The sequence below is a fragment of the Gobius niger genome (assembly GCF_951799975.1).
Source record: "Gobius niger genome assembly, chromosome: 2".
In the NCBI taxonomy this organism is placed as follows: Eukaryota; Metazoa; Chordata; class Actinopteri; order Gobiiformes; family Gobiidae; genus Gobius; species Gobius niger.
In genome coordinates, this window is record NC_136853.1 from 8,207,727 (window position 1) to 8,234,443 (window position 26,717).

At 44.8% G+C, this 26,717-nt stretch overlaps 1 protein-coding gene across 2 annotated transcripts in view; it reads left to right on the plus strand.

The window, feature by feature from the left end:
- The first annotated feature begins 16,455 nt into the window (after window positions 1-16,455).
- Window positions 16,456-26,717, plus strand: part of ptpn12 (protein tyrosine phosphatase non-receptor type 12) — a 109,264-nt gene continuing 99,002 nt past the window's right edge. For both annotated transcript variants that reach the window (XM_079582591.1, XM_079582590.1), the window contains exon 1: window positions 16,456-16,965. In XM_079582591.1, coding sequence (XP_079438717.1) covers window positions 16,864-16,965 — 102 coding nt within the window. In that variant the 5' untranslated portion in view covers window positions 16,456-16,863. The remainder of the gene's footprint in view (window positions 16,966-26,717) is intronic.

The window sequence follows — 26,717 nt, forward strand, 5'->3', positions numbered from 1 at the left end:
TGTATTTTTCCTATAGCTGTTAGCATTAGCCACCAAAAATCGCAAATTATGAATGATCCAGATGTTTTCAGACCTAGGTGAGCCTAAAAAAAGCCTAGGTGGCTTTGACCTCACCTGGTATGGAAATCAAATTCAGTCGGATCCACGTCCAATGGCCAATAAACATCATCTTATAATATTGTAATGTCCCGCACATAGACTGTCCCGCACTTACAGGCAATAACCAGCTTCAAGGGGCTTTTAATTAACAGGCTGCACAAATACAGTTGCTGCAGAACATAAGGGCACACTTTCACACATGCTCACAGCGCCCCCTGGTAGCATAGCAGGTAAACAACAGCAGAACAACAAATGACACACAGCTATTACCATAAGTTAATGATAAAGAAGCCACAGAAAATACACGAATGGCATTAAAAAGACAAAACATACCTCCCCCTGTGAGTGAACGTTCCATTTAAATTGGGTCCAGGTTCTGACTGCTAATATAAAGTGCACATCTGTAGGAACAGGCTCAGATCACTCAAGGCATTTCTGTGATTTTTATGAGAAACATTCATTCCCACCAAATATGATTCAAAACAAGCTACATAACGTTATATTGAAGGCTGGGACCAAAAGTAGCGTTCACATCATTGATGCAGTGGGTTTCGTTAAAGCTGCGTTTCTCGGAGCACTCTGATCACCTCCGAGTCTACATGTGTTAATTACTAGTCTAAGCTCTGTTCTGAAGCATTTTCCCGAGCTGGAGGTCGAAAATTCACCAGTTTCCAAATGATCTTGTATATAATGAGCAATGGGCCATAACGTTACTCATGCCTCACATCGTATTAATATAGCCTAAGGGAAAATAGTTTATTACAGCACCCACAGAACCTCAGGCCTCTGTTTTTATATTTTTTGGACAAACGTTTGCAAATAAGTGCATATTGGGAGTGGTCAGGTGACTCACCCTCCTGCCCCTCGTCGTCAGTGCTGCAGTTTGGAAATAGCTTCTGGTTTTTCCATTGAAAGGATTCACAATGTTTTGCCTTTTTGGGACTTCTACAGTATTTTCACTCCACACCTCCTTGATTCTGTGATGAGTTTTACCATTTCATTACCTTCATCTACAGTTTGATCATTTGGTTGGTTTTGTGAAATATATTTGGGTTGCAATCATGAGAGGAACCTCCTTAATGGAACACACAACTTAAGATTGTTTTGTCATTTTGTTCCAGCAAGTTGAAAACGACAAGATTAAAGCAGTACTAAGTAACTTGTTTACCCTAATAAATCCTTTCTGTAGTCCCTGCTCTGGGGGTAATATAAGTGTTAATGGGATGATCGGAGGGTCTTTCATCTCCCTCTGGTGTCTCTGGCCAGAAAACCATGATTGCAACTGACTGCCACCGGACCGGAGTCACCAATACACACTAATTGAATCACGAGGAAGAAGCTAACAGGCTAGCGGGCAAAGCTAACTGTGGGCTAGCACCACTTAAACAGTATTTACAGCCAAGTTCCCTCTCTCCCTTCACCTTTTTTGTCATTGAAGTATTTACCATCACGGACAATTAATAAGTAAAAAAAATCTCAACCTGCTACGACACCTGCAGTTGCGCTTATGGCCTCTAGGGGCAAGAGTTACTTAGTACTGCTTTAAAATCATGAGTGCCATGAGACGCTAGAGACACAGCTGTTTTCCTCTGTTTTGTAGCTAATGCTGTTTTAGTTCAAGGGGTTAGTGTATTTGGGTAATGACCGAAAGGAAAAGATCGAGGTGAGGAGCTCGGTTACCCAGGAGGAGCTCGGAGTAGAGTCGCTGCTCCTTCACGTCGAAAGGAGCAGCTGAGGTGGCTCGGGCATCTGTTCCGGATGCCTCCTGGTCGCTTCCCTCTGGAGGTGTTCCGGGCATGTCCTATTGGGACAAGGCCTCGTGGAAGACCCAGGACACGGTGGTGGGACTATGTCTCCGAGCTGGCCTGGTGTCGCCTCGGGGTCAGAGCAGCTGGAGGAGGTGTGTGTGGATCGGGAAGTCTGGGCATCTCTGCTGAGACTGGATAGCCCCGGATAAAGTGGAAGATAATGGATGGACGGATGGATGGATGGATGGATGGATGGATGGATGGATGGATAGATTATTGTATTGCTAATGGTGTTGTAGTATACGTTTGTCTGTCCTGTTTGTTGCTGCTGTGGGCGTGGCATTGGTTTCTTCCCTGGTGGGTGTTTTTTCCTGCTCCTCGTCAGATCCTCGTGCCAGTTTGCCACCAACCTGCCAGATACCCACCTGCTCCACTCCGGATACCAGCTTTGTCCAGCACCAGCCCCAGCCCTACCTACCTGCTCCACTCCAGCCTCCACCATCTTGCCTGCTCCGATCAACCACAACCTCAGCTCTGCCCAACCAGCCATCAACCAGCTTTGTTATAATAAATCTTGTACTTACCTTCTCTCCGTCTACTATTTGGGTCTGCCAAGCTAAGGTTGTAACAAATGGCCTTGACTTTTGCATTGAATACGATTGATTTCTTAGCGGGCCGGTCTTGACCCAAAAGTCATGGGCCGATTTTTTTTCTGCCAGTCCAGCCCTTCCAGTTGCCTGGAAAGCAGCATAAAATGGAACTAGCTTGTTGCCGTGACAGTTTTGCTTCCTGAAAGTTGGAAACCGTGCTTAAAAATGTATCAATGGGAAAAATGTGCCTGTCAGAAATCCTTTAGGCAAGTTAGAATGTCATTGTCAAATCAGATAGAAGGCCCAAGCGGTTCTGAACACAGGACTTAACGAGGTCTGCAGTTGGACTAAGCATGTCTTAAAGTTGGTCCATAAACTCATCTCTCTCTCTCCCTCTTCCATTGGAGTTATATGTACGGGCTTGTTACAGCAGCATTCCTCCGCTCAGCTGCTTCTGAACTGCACATTCCTTCAAGACGAGAGAGAGTAGGGAGGGAAGGAGGGAAGGAGGGAGGGAGAGATGGATTGAAAGAAAGAGAAATCGTCCTGTGACTGAAATGTGTTTCTCTTCGACCACCTCTAACCACTGGCTCACGCAGGCCGGGAGGGTGAAGTGGCAGTTCCAGCAGTCTGTAACGGCCATGTTATTATGGGCAGGGCGAGTGCATTAGGAATGTGTTTTTGTTTAGATGACCTTTCTTTTCTCATGACAGAGTTCAAAGTTCAGGTTCATCGCTGGTTCTGGTACATGGGAAGAGGAAATTGAGAGATGGAAAACGCAGTGCCTTTCAAGAATGGGGTTTGTGTGGACTTTTCATAAACATATTTCAATCAGGAGGAAGAGACTTGCTTTTCATACATGTATGGACCTCTGGACAAGCCACCCTGCGTGATCAGTGTCAGGAGATCTGTGCAAGTGGGACTTTAAAGGAACAGTTCACCGTTTTTCCACACTGAGATATGTTCTTACCTGAGCTTAGACGAGTTGATTACGTACCTCTCTGGTCTTTGTGCCCGTGGAAGAGCTTGGTAGCTTCAAACTTCACCCCGTTTGGAGCCATAGGAATACACTGGGAGAGGCTAAATGCTAGCAACATCTTTGGTCGTTTAGTGACTGAGGGCACGCACACAGACCAGACAGGTACGTATCAACTCGTCTAAGCTCGGGTAAGAACATATCTCAGTGTGGAAAAACGGTGGCCTGTTCCTTGGAGTTCAGTGGTTTCAAACGTTCCACCTCATTAAATATTTGACCTTCTAGACCTGGATCAAGATCAAGTCAGGACAAAATTCGGTCAAAGTTGGACCTAAATTGGACTAAAATACACTGCCTGGCCGCGAATATATTTTTCGTTGGTATGTTCTGCCATCAATCAATCACAAGTCATGAATGAGAAACGTCATACATATATCCTTTTCTTCATTTTTTAATTCATTTTGTAATGCAGATACACAATGAGACAGTACAGTTAAGGAAGTGTGCATATATGTACATTGTAGCCATGCTCTGCCCAATCCTGTCAGACCTAGGGATGGGTACTGTTTGGTTTTTTTCGATACCAAGTACTTTAACGATACCTGCTTTTCGGTTCCGGTGCCTTAACGGTACTTTTTTCGATAGCTATGTTTTTTTAATTCAATAAAAATAACATGTATTAAAAGTATCATTCAGGAAAAAGACCGAAAACAGCATAACAGAGGTGACACAGGAGCAGCAGTGTCGCCTGTAACTTCGTGTTTTGAGCACAATTTACACTTCGGCAGTGATAAAAAAGAGAAAGGACATTATTACCTCCTGAGCTGCAGAGTCAGATCCACATCAGGACACGGTTTCTTTCAGCTAAACATTTCTAAACACACTGCACTTTGACGATGCGAAAGCTCCACACGTCAAAGATCCTTACATGGTGTGAGCGCTCACTCTGCCACTAAGAATTTACCAAAACTGTACCAACAATGTCTAATACAGAGTGAGCACTCACTTTTCTATAAACCATCTTGGATATTCCCCTCTGCAGCTGCTGTAAAGTTGTAAACAACAGCAGGTAAGCCCCGCCTCCGGGTCTGTCGCTAAAGGTAAAGACGTCTTTTTTGTTGTCACTGCTTGGTTTGCTTTTCAATTTGCCTAAAAACTAAAGTGGGCTGAATAAGATCAGCCCTGGTTTAGTCCTGGTTTATAACTGGTTTAGTTTAGCTCTGGGTTTTACGACCGGAGTAAGTCCTGGTTTAGACCTGGCTCAGTCCTGACGCAGACCACGGCTCTGCCATCTCTATTACAAAAGTTTAGTACGTTGTAGCTTCGCCAATTCATAGGCTACTCCAGTTCTACTTCAATTGTGTGCTTGCCCTTAGGCTGCGCTATTGCATATCTCTTGGAAGCGCCAGCTTCCCACCCTGAGAGGATCAAAGAACTGACCACTCCAATCATACTTGGGGTCCACTCACCCCTGACCCCTATAAAAGGGGGACTCTCCCTTCAATCGTCTCCTTTTTCTCTCAGCTTTGCTCTGATTTGGATTTAGAAGAACGAAGATGACTCACCGCACTCCTTCGCTTGACCACCCTTCGCCCACCGGCGTCAAGCAGCGGGTTTGCGGGTCCTGCACGGTGCCGCTCCTTTCGGGGGATCAGCACGCTAGCTGCTTCCTCTGCCTGGGCCGGCGCCACTCCGCAGTAGACGGTTCCTGTGCCGCATGCCTCGCGCTCCCTCGGGAGGAGCGTGAGCATCGCTGCGCCTTTTTGGCTCCTGCCTCCCAAAAGTTATCAGATCAGGAATCTGACACTTCGAGTGGGGATTCCCCGGCTCCAGCCTCCCCGGTGCGGGATCGGAGCCCGCCGCCAGTGGAGTGGAGTGGAGCCCGCCACCTCCGCCTGTCCCGAGAAGGGACTGGGCAGCTGGCGATGAAGATGATGAGCAGCGCTTGTTTGATGAAGACGCACTCTCCCTTTTCTCCGAGGAGATGCAGCCGCAGGAGCGTTACCCCGTGGATCGTCTCCCGGGCCTCATCACTTCAGCTGCGGCTCGAATGGAGCTGACGATGCCTCCTCAGCCCCCAGCTCCAGCGTCGGATCTGTTCCGGGACCTGTTTGGCAACGCCTGCGACAGGCAGCGACCGGTGGTGGTTGCCCCTCGTGTGGATTCCCTCCTCCACTACGCTATGCGTGACTGGGGCAGTCCGTACTCCGCCCGCACTCCGGCCCTTGCGTACGGTGTGTATGCCACTGTGGAAGGATGGGGGCAGCCGAAGAGCGTCCCCGCCATAGAGGACGGGATTAGAATGTCCCTTCTCCTGTCCTCTTCTCTCTGGCCCGGCGGTAGAGTGGACTTTCCCTCAGAGCGGGATAGGTTCACAGCTTCCATCCTTAACCGCTGTTATGCTAACGCTGCACAGGTCATGGCGTTAGCTAACAATATGGCTTTGCTCACCGCCTCTCTGGACAAACTCTTCCGTGGTCGTGACCAGCTGTCCCGCGAAGAGTTTGAGGAGGCGAACGCTCCTTGCCGCTCAGCTCCGCTGCCTGTCAAGGACGCGTGTGTAACGTGTTCTGACTCTTGCACTCGGGCTGCGGCTGGAGCTATCCCTCGTGTCACCGCGGCTACCGCTAATGCGAGCGCACTGTCTCACATGAGTGAATGTGGGCATACTGCTGCTCTGACAGCGAGACCCAGCTCTGATGTGCTGTTCCTCGACAGTGATTGGTCGACTGTCCGTAAGACAGCGAACGTGGAAGAAAAAGGGGGCTCGAACAGGAACAGGCCTCTGATTGGCTCTGCTACCTCTGCTCAGTGCTCGTCTCCGCGCTCCCACTTTCTGCCGCTGAGAAGTGGGAGAGAAAAAAGGCGTTATGACATTATGTCAGGCACTTTAGCTCCCCATGATGTTGCAGCCCGTCAGCATGCTTTTCTAAAAGCCTCGGGGCAGCGGCGTAAGTCTATGTGTAGACCCTCTTCCCTTACACTCCTCCCGCGCTCTCTAATCCCCGCTAAGAAGCGTAGATCTGAGCGCGCTCTTTTCTCGGCCGATGAGTCTGCTCTCTCCTGGGAGCGTCCGCCCTTTCGAGCAGGGCCCCCACGCTGCGGCTCACCGCCGAGAGCGGAGCCTGTGGGCGGGCCCGTTTCCCCACTCTTACTCAGTGTCGTGGTTTTACCTGGTCTGGGAAGACACAGGGCTCCTCAGGGTGCCCTGGCTGGACAGAACACTCAGAAGGGGATACGCTCTACAGTTCTCTCGGAGACCTCCAGGCTTTCGCGGTATACTCAGGACAAGGTTACGCAGCACAGCCGAGACAGCGGCGCTCACACGAGAAGTGGTCTCGCCATAGCAGAGGTGGAGCCGCTCAGAGCGAGGATGGGATTTTATTCCCCGTATTTCCTCGTTCCCAAAAAGAGCGCCGGTGTGCGGCCCATTCTGGACCTACAGGCTCTCAATCACTGAAAAGGCCTTTCCGCATGCTCACGGTGCAGCAGCTGCTGCAATGCATCAGGCCCGGAGATTGGATGACTTCAGTGGACCTAATGGACACATACTTCCACATCCCTATTGTCCCAGTGCACAGGAAGTTTCTCCGGTTCGCAGTTGGGGACAAATGCTACGAGTATTGCCGCCTCCCATTTGGCTACTCCCTAGCCCCACGCACCTTCTCAAAGTTTGTGGAGGTAGCGTTGGAGCCGCTTCGTCGTCAGGGTCTCAGAATCCTGACTTTCATCGACGATTGGCTTATTCTGGCCTCCTCCCCACAGGAGGCCGAAGCCCACACGGCCGCTGTGCTGAGGCACATTTCTCGGCTGGGGCTGGTTGTCAATCGGGAGAAAAGTCGACTGGCTCCGACCCAGGAATTGGTCTATCTGGGTTTGCGCTTGGATTCCAAGGGCATGAGGGCCTCCCTCTCCCTGGAAAAGCAGTCAGTGATTCTGGATCTGGGACTACAGGTGTTGGATGGTTTGCAGATTGTACCACGGCGAATCCGCTCCCTGCTTGGCATGATGGCATCAGCCCACCCAGTGGTTCAACTGGGTCTGCTGCACATGAGAGGCCTTCAACGCTGGTTTTCACGCCTCGAGTCCCACCGTGTGAGGGACTTGACGCTGGTGCGGTTGTCCCCCGCCGCAAGGTCCGACGTAGAATTCTGGTTGGACCCGGAGCGCCTCCATCGGGGGGTCCAAATGGGCTACCTGCTTCATTACACGGAGGTTTTCACAGACGCCTCCCTGACCGGCTGGGGCGGAGTACTGGGCCATCTCACGGCGAGCGGTGTTTGGCCCCCGTCTCCGAGACACATCAACCTCTTAGAGATGGAGGCAGTGCAGAAAGTCCTCCTACACTTTGCCACCCATCTGCAGGGTCGCCACGGGTTAGTTCGGTCGGACAACACCACAGTGGTGGCCTACCTGAACAGGCAGGGGGGGACCAGGTCCCCCGCTCTCCACAGGCTGGCAGCGGAGGTGCTCAACTGGGCGAGCATCCACCTGGCCTCTCTGAAAGCGCACCACATTCCCGGATCTCGCAATGTCGGCGCGGACAGGATGTCCCTGCGGGACGATTGGGGCCTGGCACCGGAGGTCGCAGCGGAGGAGTGGCTCCGGTTCGGCAGACCAGTGGCTGACCTTTTCGCCAATGCAGAGAACGCACAGTGCCCACTCTGGTTCTCGCTCAGGTCAACAGACGGGCCTCCTCTCGACCATGGCCATCCGGCCTGCTTTACGTGTTTCCGCCCCTGCGCCTCATTGCACCTCTTCTTCACAGAGTGAGGACAGTGGGCACATTCATCCTGCTCATAGCCCCAGACTGTCCGAGCGCCAGGTGGTACCCCGACGTGGTATCAATGGCACTAGGGGATCCGTGGCCCCTCCCGGACAGACCGGACGCTCTGACTCAGGCAGGGGGGGGCCCTCCTGTCGCATCCGGTATTGGGGCGCAGACTGATGGTCGGGAGGCTGAACGGGGGAAGTTGCTAAACCTTGGCCTTCCCTCTTCAGTTGTTGCCACAATTCAGGGTGCTCGGGCCCCGTCTACGACCAGGGCTTACAGGGTCCGTTGGCGTCTTTTCTCTGATTGGTGCTCAGAGAGGGACCTGGACCCTACATCCTGTTCTATACAGGACGTACTGAGTTTTCTCCAGGGTCTGCTGGAGAGAGGCAGGGCCGCCGCAACCCTACATTCTGTTCTATACAGGAGGTACTGAGTTTTCTCCAGGGTCTGCTGGAGAGAGGCAGGGCCGCTGCAACCCTAGGGGTTTTTGCGGCAGCCATCGTTACCGGGCACGTGGGGTTCGGAGTCCACACTGCTCGCAGTCACCCCTTGGTGAAGCGTTTTCTTCAGGGCGTTCGTAGGCTTAGACCGCCCGTGCGCCGGTCGGTTCCGACCTGGGACCTTCAGACCGTACTGGAGGGCCTCTCGGGGCCCCCGTTTGAACCCATTCGCCAGGCAGGGATGGACTGTCTGTCCTACAAGACGGTCATGAATTCCCCCCCCAATCCTATGGTGGTTCGGGAGGGAATGACCTGGGTTGGTTTGGCCTTCTAGGTGCTCTGAGCGCTCTTGGGAGAGGCGCTTCCGAGCTCCTGTTTTTCCTGCATGGTCGGTTCGGTGCCTCTGGCGCTCTTGGGAGAGGCGGCCTGGCCGAACTGGACCTTATCTTTTCTTCGGGTGGCCGGCGCTCTTGGGAGAGGCGGCTCGTGCAGGCGTTCCCTGGTTGTCTTTTTCCGGGGTGAGGCGCTCTGGCGTTGTCAACGGCTATTGGCTCTCACCCTGCCCGTGAGCCCCTGCTGCCTAGGGAGCGTTGGGCCGCTCCCTGAGATGCATAGAGTTGCCACGGGCCCGCTCCAACCATGCGAGACCATGCCTGCTGGGAGTACATTGGTCGGCCACGGCTGCGCGTTGCTTTATGCAATAGCGCAGCCTAAGGGCAAGCACACAATTGAAGTAGAAATCTACTAACTATAGTACTACGAAATGTGCGCGCCGCCCTTAGCTACGGGCCCAGCAGGCATGACCTCTCTTCGATGGCTGAGTTCAAAGGAGACGATTGAAGGGAGAGTCCCCCTTTTATAGGGGTCAGGGGTCCCAAGTATGATTGGAGCGGTCAGTTCTTTGATCCTCTCAGGGTGGGAATCTGGCGCTTCTGAGAGATATGCAATAGCGCAGCCTAAGGGCGGCGCACACATTTCGTAGAACTATAGTTACATAGGTAACTTAGATTTCTCGTGTCTTGTGAAGTATGAAGAGGCCTGTAAGTTATAGCTATAAGGTGTAGCTTTTCTTCGCTCCATTTGCGCTGAAGCGGCTCATTATCTGCACATACGTGCATTTTTTAAACTCAATGCGGGTCTGGAGAGAAAAAGAACCGAAAACTGGCACCAAAAGAATTCTATTTCTTCGATACCACCCTCGACCGGAGCTTGTCGGTCGGTACCCATCCTTAGTCAGAGCTTGGAAGCTCAGCAGGGAAGGGCCTGGTCAGGACTTGGATGGGAGACCGTTTAGTAACACCAGGAAGCGTGGCGAATGTAGTGAGTGAGTGAGTGGTTGGTGGTGGTCGGAGGGGCAGACTGGTTGCCTCGCTTCGGCCAGTCTACCCCAGGGCAGCTGTGGCTACAATTATAGCTTGCCACCAAGCTTCCCGATCCACACACACCTCCTCCAGCTGTTCTGGGGGGACCCCGAGGCGACACCAGGCCAGCTCGGAGACATAGTCCCACCACCGTGTCCTGGGCCTTCCACGAGGCCTTGTCCCACTAGGACATGCCTGGAACACCTCCCGCGGGAGGCGACCAGGAGGCATCCGGAACAGATAACCAGGTTATTCCATCAATGGATTTCTTCTTCCTTGTTGGCACGGGTATGTTCCAAGATGACAATGCTAGGATCCATTGGGCTGACCCAGGTGTTTCGTCATTTTCACACATGGATCGGCCACCACAGAGTCCAGATCTTAACCCCACTGAGAATCTTTGGAATGTGCTGGAGGAGGCTTTTGCACAGTGGTCACACATCATCAGTAGCACTTTGAGATTTGGTGTCAAATGTAAAGTGCATTATAAATAAAATTTATTATTATTATAGTACGAAATATGAACCCAACACTAGATCTTCTGACACAACAGAATCAAAGTAATCAAAGCTAAAGGCGTTAGCAAATATTTGAGCGTATGACCTTTTTAATTTTATGAGTCAGGCTGTGTGTCCAAACTGGATGTGTAAACGGTGACTAAACGAGAACAACTAACTTAACCACATTAATCGGTCACCTGCTATTTTAGGATTAGATATAGGGTCAGCAATTATGCAAAATCCAGATCTCAAAGTGAATTGACTGGAGAGTTTACAGCCTATAGATACAGACGGCATCTTGTCATAGAAGGGGGCGTGGCTTCGCCGAGGGGGAAAATAGAATCTTTAGAGAAACACAATTTTTCACTCTTTTTAGCCATTTTCTGGTGGAATATGAGCACATTTATGACATACAAATAAAGTCAAGTGTAAATCGGGCCCATATGGATATTTTCTCACAGCACATTGTTCAGTAGAAGTGAAAAAACAGCAGTTGTGGCTCGTTTTTTTATGTATTTATGGGCTGTTGAACCAGTTTGCTCCTCCCATGTCTTTGTTTCTTTATTTAGTAGAAAACTATATTCATAATTCAGCATTTGTTAAAGTAGTTTTTGAATAATTAGAGAAAGTTTCGATTTTTCTAGAAATTGTTTTCCCCTTTAACTGTTTTCAAGCATGACCATATATGGGCGATTCCAGAGATGCCGTCTGTATTTATATGCCAGTGCTATACCTCATTTGGAAGCCAAGATCTTCTAGTTTCTAAAACTATGTGTAAGATCTGTGTGAGTAAAACACAACTTGCATCACATTTGTCGTTCCTAATGATAACCCGAACCCCTGACCCCAAACCCAAACCTAACTCCCTGATCGGTTACAGGCTAATAAAGCAAAAAATATCTCTAATCAGAATGGATAAAGTCTAAAATTGCTGTTCTTATCCTTGAGTTCCACCTGAAGCCCAATTATCATTTATTATGACCCGTGACCTGATACATTGAATGTCATTTTTGTCTATATACACAGTTGTTTGGAGTTATTCTCTTTGTGTATTTCTCATGACATTACACCTTTATACGAAATAACATTCTTAGAAGATGTGCAAATGTTGAAGAGTAAACCATTTCTGCCTGTATAAAACTCATGATCATGTTTGTGGCACGTACTTCTTTTGTTTCTATTTTAATCCAGATTATAGACTAGACCTATTTGACCCATTAATCTGCTGTTCGCTGCTACTTTACAAATGCATTTACATAATACAGTGCTTTTTGAATCATCTGTTCTTTAACAGCAATAATAATAATCAAATGTGTAATGTTTATTTTCTGTTTTATTGAACGCATTCATACCCCAGAGCATCTCATGACAATTTTATAGACGCGAGACAAAACATTAAGAGCCCATAAAAGAATACTGACCGATTGTAGAATTTGCTTCTCCTTTTCACCAGATTTATGGCTAATATAGATACAGACGGCATTGTGTCAAAGAAAGGGGCGTGGCTTCGCCAAGGGCTAAATAAAATCTTATGGGAAACACAGTTTTCCACACTTTTTAGCCATTTTCTGGTGAAATATTAACTTATTTATCACATACAAATAAAGTCATGTCTAAATTAAGTCCATATGGATGTTTATTCACAGCAGATTGTTCAGTAGAAGCCAAAAAATGGCAGTTGTAGCTAGCCGTTAGCATCAACCCGATGTTAACATTCTCCGTTTTTTATGTATTTATGGGCTGTTGAACCACTTTGCTCCTCCCCATGTCTTTGTATCTTTATTTAGTAGAAAACTATATCAATAATTCAGCGTTTGTTAAAGTAGTTTTGGAATAATAAGAGAAAGTTTAGATAACTGTTTTCAAACGTGACCATATATGGGCAAATCCAGAGATGCCGTCTGTATCTATCTACCTGGGTCTGATGACATAAATGAAAAACTGTCACAAAGTTTAATATCCACTCCATCAGCTCAAATTAGTCAAAAACTGGTTACATTACCCTCATTCCGAATGCCATAGTAATGTAGAATTGGCACGCATCTGGAGTCTGTTGCCGTGCTGTTGCCGTGCTGTGCGGTGACATCACCTGCATTCTCTCTCTATGACAATAATATGACTATTAAATTCTGGAACATGAACCCAGCCCAGTCTATATATATATTAATGACATCACTTTGCATTCAATTCTATCTCGCTCTTAAACCAAAGCAAGAGCTGTAATTTAAAATTGGCCTTCAAGAATATTTTATATGTCAGAAAATGAAAATAAACTGAAATAATGACAATAAGACAACAGATTTTTGGGATTCCTCTTACTTAACAATATGTAAATGTCTATCAGTTTTTAGTATTTTTGGGGGAAATGTTGCATACATTGTACATAGGCTATGTTTGTTGTTTTGCTTTTTGTATGAAATGTGCTTTTTGCAGAGTCTTAAAGGGATATCTCAGGATTTTTGACACAGGGCCTCATTTCCTAGTCATCCAGAGTGTTGTTGATTTCTGGAGATTTTTTTAAAATTATTTTTATTCATGCAGTCCTTATATTTGAAGAGTTTAGTGATGCTAGGCTAGTGCTAGGCTAGCGCTTGTCTACAGTAACTAGTAGCCTGCATTAAAAACCTCTTCAAAATAATCAGGTCGTCCTCCAAATGCCATATCTGATTTGTAGAAAGCTCCTTTGTGAACAAACTATTAGCCTCAGGTGCTCTGTGCTTGGGTCAGACGGGTTTTAATGCAGGCTACTAGTTACCATAGACATGCACTAGCCTAGCACAAGCCTAGCACCACTCAACTCTAAAACTAAAATATAAGGACTGCATGAATTAAAAAAAAATATATATATATATATATCTCCAGAAATCAACAACACTCTGAATAACTAGGATATGAGGCCCTGTGTGAAAAATCCTGAAATATCCCTTTAACGTGACAGAAGACACAGCACATGTTTACGTTTTGTGGTCACCCGCACCCACGGGCACACCATATTTATTTTACACGTGCTACTCATCAGCAATGAGTCGTCACATGATCAAATATAAGTCACAGTGGTTACCATGACAATGAACTTGTAAACGATAACTTATATATAACAAAACATAACAGAATGAGAGCATATATCAACATGTGCTTTGTCTGACAGCGTTTAGACACCACTGTGAGTTAAATGTATTTATCAGGATAAATGGACTCGACTTATCGCCTATAGCACTTTTCCACCTACATTAGGCACTCAAAGCACTTTGCAGAAGGATCCACTCACCCATTCAATCATACACGAATGTACGCAGACACTGGAGGCATGATGGGTGTAAATGTCTTGCCCAGGGACACAACAACAGTGGGCACCTTCAGGAGGCGGGATTCAAACCCACAACCTTCCGATCATGAGACGACCCGCTCTACCAGTCTTTGGATAATGTTTAGTTCCCCCAAATTTGCAGATTTGATTTATAAGCACTTTTCATATACAGGGTTATTCTTTTTATTATTTATTTGGTTGGGACGGTGCATATTGATTAAAGGAACAGTTCACCGTTTTTCCACACTGGGATATGTTCTTACCTGAGGTTAGACGAGTTGATCCGTACCTGTCTGGTCTTTGTGAAAGAGCGTGGAAACTTCCAACTTCACCCCGTTTGGAGCTATAGGAATACATTGGGAGAGGCTAAATGCTAACAACATCTTTGGTTGTTTTGCGTGACTGAGGGCACGCACAAAGACCAGACAGGTACACATCAACTTGTCTAAGCTCAGGTAGGAACATATTTCAGTTTGTAAAAATGGTGAACTGTTCCTTTAAGGGCGTCGACCTAAAGGGACTTTGGGCCCGAGCTCGGCACTTTTGGGTCAGTGTGAATCCAACTACTTTGCGTCCGTCGAAACGGAGTGTGGCCTGAGCTGCTCTGTGGTCCGGAGCGGGTGTGGTGTGAATGTGGCCGACCTCGGGCCGAACTACTATCGCTTTGAAGAAAGACTGAATAAACGCTGCAGGAGGACGTTTGGATTACTGTTATGACGAGGCAAAATGGATCAACTTTAAAGCTTCAAGCGTCTCTTTCCCATTTTTCCCTTCCTCCTGCTGTGAAACTTTCCTCTTCATGTGCCGATTAAAGTGCATTTCTCCATTGTCTGTAGTTATTGTTTCTTTTAGATACAGACGGCATCTCGTCATAGAAGGGGGCGTGGATTCGTCAAGGGGGAAAATAGAATGTTTTGGGAAGCACAATTTTTCACTCTTTTTAGCCATTTCCTGGTGGAATATGAACTTATTTACAACACATAAATAAAGTCAAGTGTAAATCGGGCCCATATGGATATTTTCTCACAGCAGATTGTTCAGTAGAAGTGAAAAAACGGCAGTCGTAGCTAGTGCCAGCTAGCCGTTAGCATTAGCCCGATTCTCCGTTATTTATGTCTTTATGGGCTGTTGAACCACTTTGCTCCTCTCTATGTCTTTGTATCTTTATTTAGTAGAAAACTATATTTATAATTCAGGGTTTGTTAAAGTAGTTTCTGAATAATTGTATAAAGTTTAGATTTTTCTTCAAATTGTTTTCCCCTTTAACTGTTTTCAAACATGACCATATATGGGCGATTCCAGAGATGCCGTCTGTATTTGTATCCATTTATTTCTTCGCTGAAAACACCAAGATAGTTGTGTTTATTTAAAGGGTATAGATGCAAGTTAGTAATTTTATGCTCACTACTGCCACCTCAGGTCATACGTGTAACTGCAGCTTCTATATTAAGGGAATAGTTCACCGTTTTTACATACTGAGATATGTTCTTACCTTCTTGGAGCTATAGGAATACATTGGGAAAGGCCAGTGCTAAAACCATCGTTGGTCTTTTTGCGTGACTGAGGGCACACAGTTCTTCCATACTGTGATGTGTTCTTACCTGAGCTTAGACGAGTTGATACGTACCTGTCTGGTCTTTGTGCATGCCCTTGGAAGAGCGTGGTAGCTTCCAACTTCACCCCGTTTGGAGCTATAGGAATACATTGGGAGAGGCCAAATGCTAACAACATCTTTCGTCTTTTTGCGTGACTGAGGGCACGCACAAAGACCAGACAGGTACGCATCAACTCGTCTAAGCTCAGGTAAGAACATATCTCAATATGGAAAAACTGTGAACTATTCCTGTAAGCTTGTGCATGACGGCACTTCAGACCCGAATTAACACCTTTCTGAGTGACAGTGCAGGATTTTAGAGGCAGTTGTGGTGAAACTCTGTATAGTCCCTTTAAGAAGAAATCTGCCTAAGTAATTCATCTGCTTATACAGTATTCCTAACAAAATGACCGACCAACACCACCATTTTTTTTATCTACATGTCCTTTTTTTGTGACGATCGTTCACCTTGAGTCGTGAAAAACAAATTTTTCATAAAAAGTTGGATGGCGAATTTGTCCCGATTTTTGTCTGGCAAGTTCAACTCATTTTCAATCGATTTTCAAAACATAAGAGTGTTTCAACCAACCCACTGGCTCAACTTACCCCCTCTATTATAATGTTCTTTTTTTTCCTTTTTTTGTAAATTGACTTTAATAAAATATATATATATATAAATCATCATTATATTATAAACAATCTGAAATAAACTGCTGTAGAGCAAAAAATAAAAATAAAAAAATATATAATGTTATTTTTTTCCCCCACAGCGATGACGATAGATGACGCTTCGTGACAAACTATACGAACAGCCCTCTCAGCCAATCAAACCCTCCTCATTCTCAGACCCACATAGATTCCAGCCAATGGGAGTTTCGCTTCCTGCTTCTCGCCGTCGAATCGCGACCCCGGATCAGGCGGGAGGGGCGGGGCTTAGCGCCTGTTTGCTTCGCCCAGTCCGGATGGAGCAGCAGCAGCGGTAGCAGTGTGTGCGAATGTGGCAACAACCGCGGTAGACAGACAGGGAGGGGTGTTACACTGACCAAACGAGGGCTTTTCCCCCCCCAACCATTTTTATCCCCTTTTTCCTGTTCTTTTCTTTTGCCTGTGGCTCATGCTCGGCTACGTCTGGAAAGTGATTTTGCGTCGCGATCGGGACTGGACCGCGAGTGTTTGTGTGGGAGCGTAGACAGAAAGAAAGAAGCGACGACCAGCCACCACCAACATGGGCCGATGATAACGAGAAGGTGTGGAAATGCGACTATGACTTTGCGGGGGGAAGACGCTTAAAGGTTATTTATTTTAATTTATTGACCCCCCCTCCTCCCCACCTCCCTCCCTCGTTTTGTTTATTTGGGAGAATTGCCCCCACGCTTTGCTTGGGCAGGCAGGAGAGGAGGATACAGCCTGTACAGTCCTACACGGGACACGGGATCGCAGGGGGAAGGAAAAAAACAGGGAGGACTACTAAACCATGGAGCAAGCCGGTATTTTGACAAAGTTCATCCAAGGAGTGAAGGAGATGAGCGAAGGAGACGAAGAGAGGGGAGAGGACAACTTCGGAAGCGACTTTATGGTAGGTCAAATACCCCCCTAATGTTGTAAAGCTGCAGACCGGGGGCCGCTGCAGATCCACAACTGCACATCCACAACATAGTATTATTATTTTTGAGACAGTGTATGCTGTTTGGGAATCACGAAATGACCGAATTCAAGAGAGCATTCATATCATTATGGCAAAACAATATCAGCCAAATTGTTTTAGTCAAAGTTAGCTATTTGTAGCTAGCCCCGGCCCCATGTGATGAAACAACTAGAGACTAGGGCTGCTCAATTATTGAAAAAAATCACGATTTTTCAAACAAAAAAAGTCTATCTTTATTTTATTTATCAAAAAACTATGCTGAATATTTTCTTTTTTCTGAAGTAAAATTACAAATGATTTCAGTGCCTCCATTAAGGGAAGGTCTCTGTTTCACACCTGCCCCCTGCTGGCCAGTCCGCACACCTGCGCAAGCAAACTGAGCAGCGCGGCCTGATGACATCATCACACAGCGCTGTTTGTTTTTATGTCAGGCAAAAGCATGAGCCGTGGCACGTGAAATACGAAGGGGAAATAATCCCAGCCCCATGAAATAATGTAAGTCTGCTTTGCAAAAAAAAATAAAAAAATCTGATTATGCTAATTTTGTAATCTTTTAGTGTAATAATCGAAATCGTAATCGAATTTCGATTAATTGCACAGCCCTACTAGAGACTTTTTAATTTACAAAATAGCTTCTTATTATTATTAAAGTCTATGTGCATTATGTTATGTAGCTTGATTGTTTATGTTTACTTGTTGTTGTTTTTTATATTATAGTACGCCAACATTAAAACATCTATCTATCTATTGATCATCTATTTATTGAATGCAAAGCAAAAAATCAATCAATCAATCAACTGGACTTTTTTTCCCCAATATGCATAGTTGCCGACGTTGCGAGAATCAGCCAATCCTCTTCTTCAAGGGCCGATTCTCGAAACGTCTGCAACTATGTAAATAAAAAAAAAAGTCCAGTTGAAGATGAATCCTTCTGTGCATTATTGAATGGTTGCTATGAGTGCTCCTTGTTAGAGAGAGCAAAATACTGAAATCAAGCACTCTCCCCCTGCACTCGGACTCAGTCGTCATGCGTGATTCTCCCGACAGCAGATGGCGCTGTCCTGAAAGCCCGCTGTCGTGGATGTGCAGCGCGTGGATTTGCCGCGACTCCGGGTCCACTCGGTCACACGCGCACAACATGCCTCTATCCTTAGCGCACTCCCAGGCGCGCTCCTCCTGTGCCCCTCCAGCGTTTCCTCCCGTGCGCACCGGCCCCTCCCCGCATCCCGAGTCCGCGTTTGGGCCGCTCATTCCCGGGCCGGAGAGGCGAGACGGTTTCCCCCTCTCCCTTTCCTTCTCCTCCCTGTTCCAGGCTGCTGTTGTAGCTGCTATACATGGCGGCCTGGTATTGTCTCAAAAAGCCGAACCAACCACAGCTGCAGGCGTTGGAAATAAAGGAGGAATATCTGTCAATACACGTGACGTCACAGCCTCTGCCCCGGGCCACGTTTAAAACAATGTTGTCAGACGAGTGGATGTTTTAAACTCAAAGCTACGCACAACATCTGCCTGTAGCTGGGCAGTGCCAAGTCATGTAAAACAAATAAACACATTAGTGTGGCCTTTTTACTCCTGATTTAAGCTACTGTTGTCCTGGAGTTTGTCTTGGTTTAGTCCTGGGGAAGTCATTTGGCTTCTTGTGTTTAGATGTAGTCTTCTTAAGACATTAATAATATGGATTTTTTTTGTTCTATTGTTTTATGATCTGACTATTCTAGAAGGCTATTGAATGGTTAAAGTTCAAGTTGATTTGAAAATGCCTCTGATTTTGTCCATTGTAGGGCTTTGCATATCCTTCTTTTTGATGATTGAAATAATTGTCTAGTTTAAAGGCGCGCTCAGTGACTCCATTTATGCACCACCTTCAAAACATTGAGCTAACTTTGTCCACCAGATGCAGACGAGCGCCGTACCTTCCCCACCTCTCACGATATACAGTATATTGCCCAACACACCCCTCACCTTCACCTGCCCCTCTCCGTGTTAGTGGCTAACACAGTCAGAGTTTCGCATTTGTTGCTAACACAATTAGAGTTTAGAATTAGCAGCTAAAACAGTCAAAGTTTCGCATTTGTGGCTAACACAGTCAGAGTTTAGTATTAGCGGCTAACACAGTCAGAGTTTAGAATTAGCGGCTTACACAGTCAAAGTTTCGCATTTGTGGCTAACACAGTCAAAGTTTCGCATTTGTGGCTAACACAGTCAGAGTTTAAAATTTGTGGCTAACACAGTCAGAGTTTAGAATTAGCAGCTAACACAGTCAGAGTTTAGCATTTGTGGCTAACACAGTCAGAGTTTAGTAATAGCGGCTAACACAGTCAGAGTTTTGCATTATGAAGTAGAAAAGAAACATCTGAGCGACCTGCTCGGATGCAGCTGAAATCCTCATTCAATGTCTGTTTGTGTAGGGAGCAGGCACAGGGAAGTGTCTGAGGCTTTCGGAGTACGGTTCACTACTGACACCTATTGACAAAAACAAACCGGAGTTTGGACATTTGTAATAACATGAGCTAAAAACAGTATAAAAAGTGGAGAAAAAGCTGTGGAACAACTACCTTAGCTGTTGAGCTACTGGTAAATACATCTAATACACTGTGGTGTCTAAGTGTTTTAATGTGTTTTTAACTCCTATATTAGTTTATTTTTGCTGCTAATCCCATGATGCTTAGCGGTACGACAATGGAATAATCAAAGGAGCATGCCATGGGAAGCTGGAAAATCATATCAAAATGACATAAACATGTTAATTGAGTGTTTATCATCGAAAAACCCATTTTCTCCCTTTACAAGATGGGAATCTTTTTAGCTTCTTTTTGTAGCAAATCTAATATTCATGCCCCTTTGATGTCTAATGACCATCTGGATAGTTGTAAAAGTATTAATAATTTATCAATAAGGCCATTAATTGCATTTTCCGCCTCTATTTCAAACATGACGACCATACAGAAGCCCTACAACAGCCGCCTGTTGGTTCAGTGTGAAAAATGAACCGTCATTTTTGTTCTCTATATATATATCGTGTCCCATTATTTTCTCTGGTGGGAACATTTTGTCGACCGGTGTTCTCCCAAACAGTACGACGGCGTGCGAGCTGCTCGGCGGATGGAATAATGAACATTACTATGACTCACGCACGTAGGCACCAACACGTCATCCTCGTGTAGAAAATAGTGTTCGATTGTGCTTCTGCAGACTTTGGGAGCGTGTTATAAATGTGTTAATGTGTTGAATTTAAGTGCAAAACACCCGTGCTGGGATTAGTGGCATCAAATGGTCTCAGGAACAGAGTTTATCACAATGTGGTGTTTTTTTTTTTTGCTTGAATGAATTGAAATCATGGCAGCAGGTCGCATCATTCCCTAACTTTTGACTAGTCCTGGTTTAACCTCTTAACTCCCACCTGAACGGATCCCATTTTCCCCAGTTTGGCTTTACCCTAATAAAAAAGCTTCTTGAGAAAAAAGCACCAAAGCAGCCACAAAAAATGCAAAGAAAACAAGGATGTAAACGCAACAAAAATGTGACAAAAAGTCAACAAAAATGTGACAAAAACTCAACAAAAATGTGACAAAAATTCAACAAAAAATGACAAAAATTCTACAAAAATGTGACAAAAATTCAACAAAAATGTGACAAAAACTCTACAAAAATGTGACAAAAATGCAACAAAAAATGACAAAAATGCAACAAAAAATGTGACAAAAAATGCATTTTTTTTTTTTTTTTACAAAAACTCGACAAAAATGTGACCCAAATAAAAAAAAAAAAAAACATAAAAAAGGTGACACAACACAGCAACAACGCGAGGAAAAGATCAGTTTTGTGGGTCTTAGCTTTCAAATGAGGTGCTACACAGACCTACAGTATATAATGGCCAAAGAGGACAGAATGCATTTGGTTCAGGCGGGTGGTAAGAGGTTAATCCTCAAATTGTGCTCATTTAAGTCTCCATAAGTCCCTTTCCAGGACTAGTTAAGTGCTGGTTAAGTCGTAGTTTGTTAGTTTTGTGCTTTGAAATGTTGAAAGTGGTGTTAAAAGTGGGTTATTGGCTTTAGGATCGTTGACAGTGTATGTAGTGCTCCTCCACCTACATCAGCCACTCGTAATAAACTTGATATGGTTAAATATGCGGTGAAACCAAACATGCTAAGTATCCGTTATGTACCAATAATGTTTGTACACCTGCCATTTTCTTCAGATCGGTTTTAATCTAAAACAGGGGCCACATATAATGACATTTTTTCCAATAAATGAATAATAATCAGCTGTGATTTGGTCAAAGCCCAAACTTGACTGTAGCTTCATTAACCTCTTAACTCCCACCTGAACCTGAAGCACTTTTTGCTTCTTGGAAAAAAAAAATACAACAAAAATGTGACAAAAAAGTGACAAGGAAGCAATAAAAGAGCCACAAAAACGTGCCAGAAAAGCAACTAGAACAAAAAAGTGACTAAAGAGGGACAAAAAGTGACCAAAAAGCAATGAAAAAGATGATGGAAAAGCAACAAAAACATGACAGAAAACACTTAAAATATATCGCCTGTGAGCTCCAATCGAGAGTCAAGAGGTTAATAACAACGGCTTACACTTGTATTGCACTTTACAAGCCTGTGTCACAAGTTCCTCAAAGTGCTACATAGTCATTATTCATACACTCCACACTCAGATGTTGTTGAAGCCACAGCCGCCCTGGGGCAGACTGTCCATTTACCACGTGGCTATATGTGTCGTCCATATCCTGAGCTCTTATTATGTCAGAGCCCTCTGCTGGACACGTGTGGAACTCTTTCCTTTTTAAATGTAATGCCCCCTAGTGGTGAGAGTGAGCATTCTTGTTATTCTTTAAAAATCCATAACTCTGCACAGGAATGGGTTAGAGACTTACTTTTTTTTTTACATACTCATAATCATCCCGCATCTAAAAGCTTCTCGACTATTGTGTTGTTGTTGCTTTTCTAGCACGTTTTTGTCGCTTCTTTCTCATGTTTTCATCGTGTTTGTGTCACTCTTTGTAACTTTTTTGTGGTGTCTTCATCACATTTTTTGTTGCTTTTTTTGTTGTGTTTTGAGTGTGTTTCTGTCACTTTTTTATTGTGTTATTGTTGCTTTTCTGGCACGTTTTTTTCCCCCGCTCTTTTGTTAATTGTTTCATTACTTTTTTTGTTCTTTTTTTTGGGTTCATGTCCCGTTTTTGTTCCTTTTTCATCCTTATTTTTTTCAAGGAGCTTTTAGGTTTTGGGTAAAGCCGAACTGGAGAAAATGTCCTCGGTTCAGGTGGGGATTAAGAAGTTAAAAAAGCATTCGAAAGGTGCGAATGTGAGCACTATTCCCAATATAGTGCACGATGTAGTGGTGTTCGAATGTCCAGCAAGAAAAAAAAAAAAATTGTGCACTTACAGTTTCCCACAATGCTTTCTGAATAGTGGGTAGTTATGGTCAAAGTAGTGGGTAGTTATGGTCACTAGACGGGTAGTTACAGACCACAGTGCACTGTGAATATGGGAGAACAGCCAACATTGACATGTCTTTACACTAAACACAACAGGAATGAATGGATTTGAATCACGTGGTGCATATTTTTCATGAATAAACCACTTACCTAGGGCTGTGCAATGAATCGAAATTCGATTACAAGTTTGATTATTACACTAAACGATTACAAAATTAGCATAATCGGGAAAAAAAAACGTTTCACATTTTTTGTGTGTGAGGCCAAGCTGCTCAGTTTACTTGCGCAGGTGTGAGGGCTGGCCAGCAGGGGGCAGGTGTGAAACAGAGACCTCTCCTTAATCGAGGCAAACTTGAAATCATTTGTACTTTTATGACTGTTCAGAAAACAGAAAATATTCAGTATATATTTTTTTATTAATAAATATATAAATAAATAAATAAAAAAATACTTTGTTTTAAAGGCAACAAATAATCGTTTGAATAGTCATGATTTCAATTATGCCAAAAATCGTGATTATTATTTTCTCAATAATCAAGCAGCCCTACACTTACCTATGAACTGTTGAAGAGTTGCTAACGTTAGCTGCTTAGCTTCTTACCTTTAGCTTGACCTGTTAAATGATCCATAGCTTCCCCTCTCAGAAAAAAAAATATTAAAAGAATTAAACTGTCTCTTTGGTCAGACTTTTTTGCAGAAATCCATTATTGCCTGAGTAGAAGCAAACTTTAGTAAATGTAGTGATGTAGTGATGCAGATGTAAGTGTTTTTTGTTTTGGTGCTTCTTACTTAGATGCAACTGACCATATGCTCACAGTAAAGTAAAGTTGCTTGTGGTTGTTAGCTAGCGAGTGGTTTGCCGTGGCCCGCTAACAGAGAAATCGTTTTTGCTGCACATGATTTGGGGCGACGGTGGCGCAGTTGGTAGAGCAGGTCGTCTCGTGATCAGAAGGCCGTGGGTTCGAATCATAGCTCCTGCGTCCCACACACTGTCATTGTGTCCTTGGGCAAGACACTTCACCTTACTTGTCTCCAGTGTCTGCGTACGCTGGTGTTTGAATGAGAGAGCGATTGGGTGACTGGTTCCTTCCTGTAAAGCGCTTTGGGCCTGATAAAGGTAGAAATGCGCTGTATAAGTTGAGTCCATTTACTTTGACATGTGCCAGACACGGTCAGTCAGGCATTTTGCTTTCAAGAGTAGTATCAAAGTGAGTGTTTAATATTCATCTCTATGTGTAGATGGGTTTAAAGGAACAGGCCACCGTTTTTCCAGGCTGTTCTTATCTGAACTTAGACGAGTTCATGTGTGTCTGTCTGGTCTTTGTTTGTGCACATGGAAGAGCTTGGTTGCTTCTAACTTCATCCCGTTTGGAGCTATAGGAATATACTGGGAGAGGCCAAATGCTAACAACATCTTTAGTCGTTGTGTGTGACTGAGCGCACGCACAAAGACCAGACAGGTACGCATCAACTCGTCTAAGCTCAGGGAAGAACATATCTCAGTATGAAAAAACGGCCTGTTCCTTTAATACAGACCATCAAATCCTGCCATGGACTGGATAGAATAATGTTGAAGAAGTGCTGCTTGTAAATATAGCATTTACATTTCCTCAATTTTTAAATTGAAAAAATAAATTGTGAAGCTGTTTTCCTTGTAATTAATTATTAAACGCTTGTTTTTGCACTAAACAAGTCCTAGACAAACCGGCCCTTTGCCTATAGTATAAAGCTGCTCCAGCTGTCACAGACACATGTTACAGTTCAGAGAACTGGCTCGTCTTTAGTGAAGAAGCTTGTTTGTCACCAATAATAAGCAATTGACCCATGCATTTATTGTGTGCCTTTAAACGCACAGATATTGCATGTTTTTTCCTCGCACTACTGCAGGCGCACACTCCCCGCTCTGAACTTCCCTGCATTATGTTTGCTGCTTGCTGGAGCTTGCAACATTCTTTCTTGGGCCATTTCATAACATTTCGTTCTGGCTTTCCTTTCGAACTGGAGTTTTATCAACTCTTACGCACAGCTCCGCCAGTCTGAACAAAGCTCTTCAGACGCCTCAGACCTGCAGCAGACTCTCAGAAGGTACTGACATATGTCTGATGTCAGGTTCATGTTGTGGATTCAAGTGCAGCTTCCTGAACACGAGTTTGCAGAATGGCCAAAAAAATCTTGTCACATATTGAATGATCATTATAGAGGGTTTTAAAGGAAAGGAAACAGGTTAATGCAAAATAAAACTGTGCTGAAGAAAAGCTTTGTTTCAAACAGATCCAGAAATCTTTGAGCAACATGAAATGCTCATGTTGTTACTGATACCTAAACGGTAAGACAATTATATACATAATAGTTGATTTAGAAAAGGGGAAACCTTCTTGGGTAATTATACAGACATGAAATGGTCTGCAGTATTTTTTCTTTTATTGAAATATTTTTGGATAAATCGATAAACCGATCGATCTATGTTCCCGCTCTCACCTATAGAGCTCCACAGTCCCGCCTCCTCTCCGGTCCGGAAGTAAAACTCCCCTTGCTTTGAGACCGCATTGATTTAGAATAAAGTCTTTAACTCCGTAACTACGTCAGCTTGGGCTGAATCGATCTAGTTTACGAAAAAATACAGTTTAACTGCATTCGTCCTAGAACTACATTACCCAGGATGCTCGGTAGTCCCATGATTCGCTTTGCAGATTTGGGAAAATATCATCAGACAGTAATCATTGTTAAATTAACTTTAATGCGGCGAGAGTGAAACTATTGCAATCTGCCCCCCCCTGGGAGCCCCATAATGCATCACACCATTTCAATATGGAGGTTCCACGACACGGCGTATATGCTGGCGCTGTCACTGTGGCTGCGCTATTGGGGCGACTCGTTACGTCCCTCAACCCGAAGTAATGCATTTCAGCTGAAACGCTAACGTTAACTTACTTGCATTGCCTTTAGAGTTGTGCTGGTCACGCAGGTCGAAGGTTCGAACTCTAGCAGACACTTTTCTCCTGTCTTCTATCAACTGTCCCTCAGCTTTCTTAAAATACCCAAATAAAACCCAGACTTCAGGCTTGGTCCTCTTAAAGGCTGATAGACGTCTTGAACGCTATTGTCTCTTCCTTCAGACATGATTCCAGCTTCAAGAAAGTTGTTCTGGTTGTAAACTAAAGTGTGTGGCAACTTCAGCAGATGAGACGGCGGCTGTTCAGGCTCGTCGTGCCGACACGATGATGTTTTTTTAATTGTTATAGGAAACACTTTTATCGGGGTTTACCGCTACACTGGTGACCGTGACATCCCTAGTGGTCAATTACAAAGCATCTGCTCATGTGTGAAAGTGGATCAGCAGCGAGTCATTTGTGAATTTTTTAACTCACGCAGAATTCTCTTACATATCATATGTGGGGCCCTAAAACTGTAATACAGACCATTTCAAATGATAAATTAGGTGCAACATACCCACAAAACAGCATATTTTGGGTGTCGCTATATAGACAGATGCTATATAGCGAGTAAATAAATAACATAGAGCTATTTGTGAACTTGTTGCTTTGGATTGGATATTAGGTTACATTACAATTTTAGGGCCCCAAAGGGTGAGGGGAAAAAAAGCATCAATGACATGTAGGGCTGTGTACCGTTAAACAGTACCGACTTGGTACCGACCGGAAAGCTCCAGTAGGGGGAGGTATCGGAAAAACGTTTTTTTCTATGATAATTTTCGGTACCTTTTCTCTCCAAACGTCAATAAATGATCCACAGTGAGTCTATAAAAGCCTGAACTCATGAGCAGCTTCAGTGCAAATGCAGAACCGAAGCAAAGGTGTAACTTACTCACACTTCAGTCATTTTCAGAGATGGCAGAGCCGCGGTCTGAGCCAGGACTAACAGTAAACTGGTTAAAAACCAGGACTAAACCTGGACTGAATAAGAAACTAGACTCTTACAGACAAATAGAAAAGCAGTGATAACACGATAGTGACAACAAGAAAAGAAATAGGCTTTACCTTTAGCTTTAGCCCCGCAGAGCCTGAAGTTACGCGCTGTTGTTTACAACTCCAGCTGCACCAAATGGCAGCACCGGAGCATTTGGGATCAAAGATTGTTTCTGGAAAAGGTGAGCGCTCACTCATTAGCCATTTTTGGAACAGTTATGGTGCATTTTTAGTGACAGAGTGAGCACTCTCACTATGTAACAGATCTTTGACGTGTGAGGAGCTTTCACTGTCAAACAGCTCAGTGT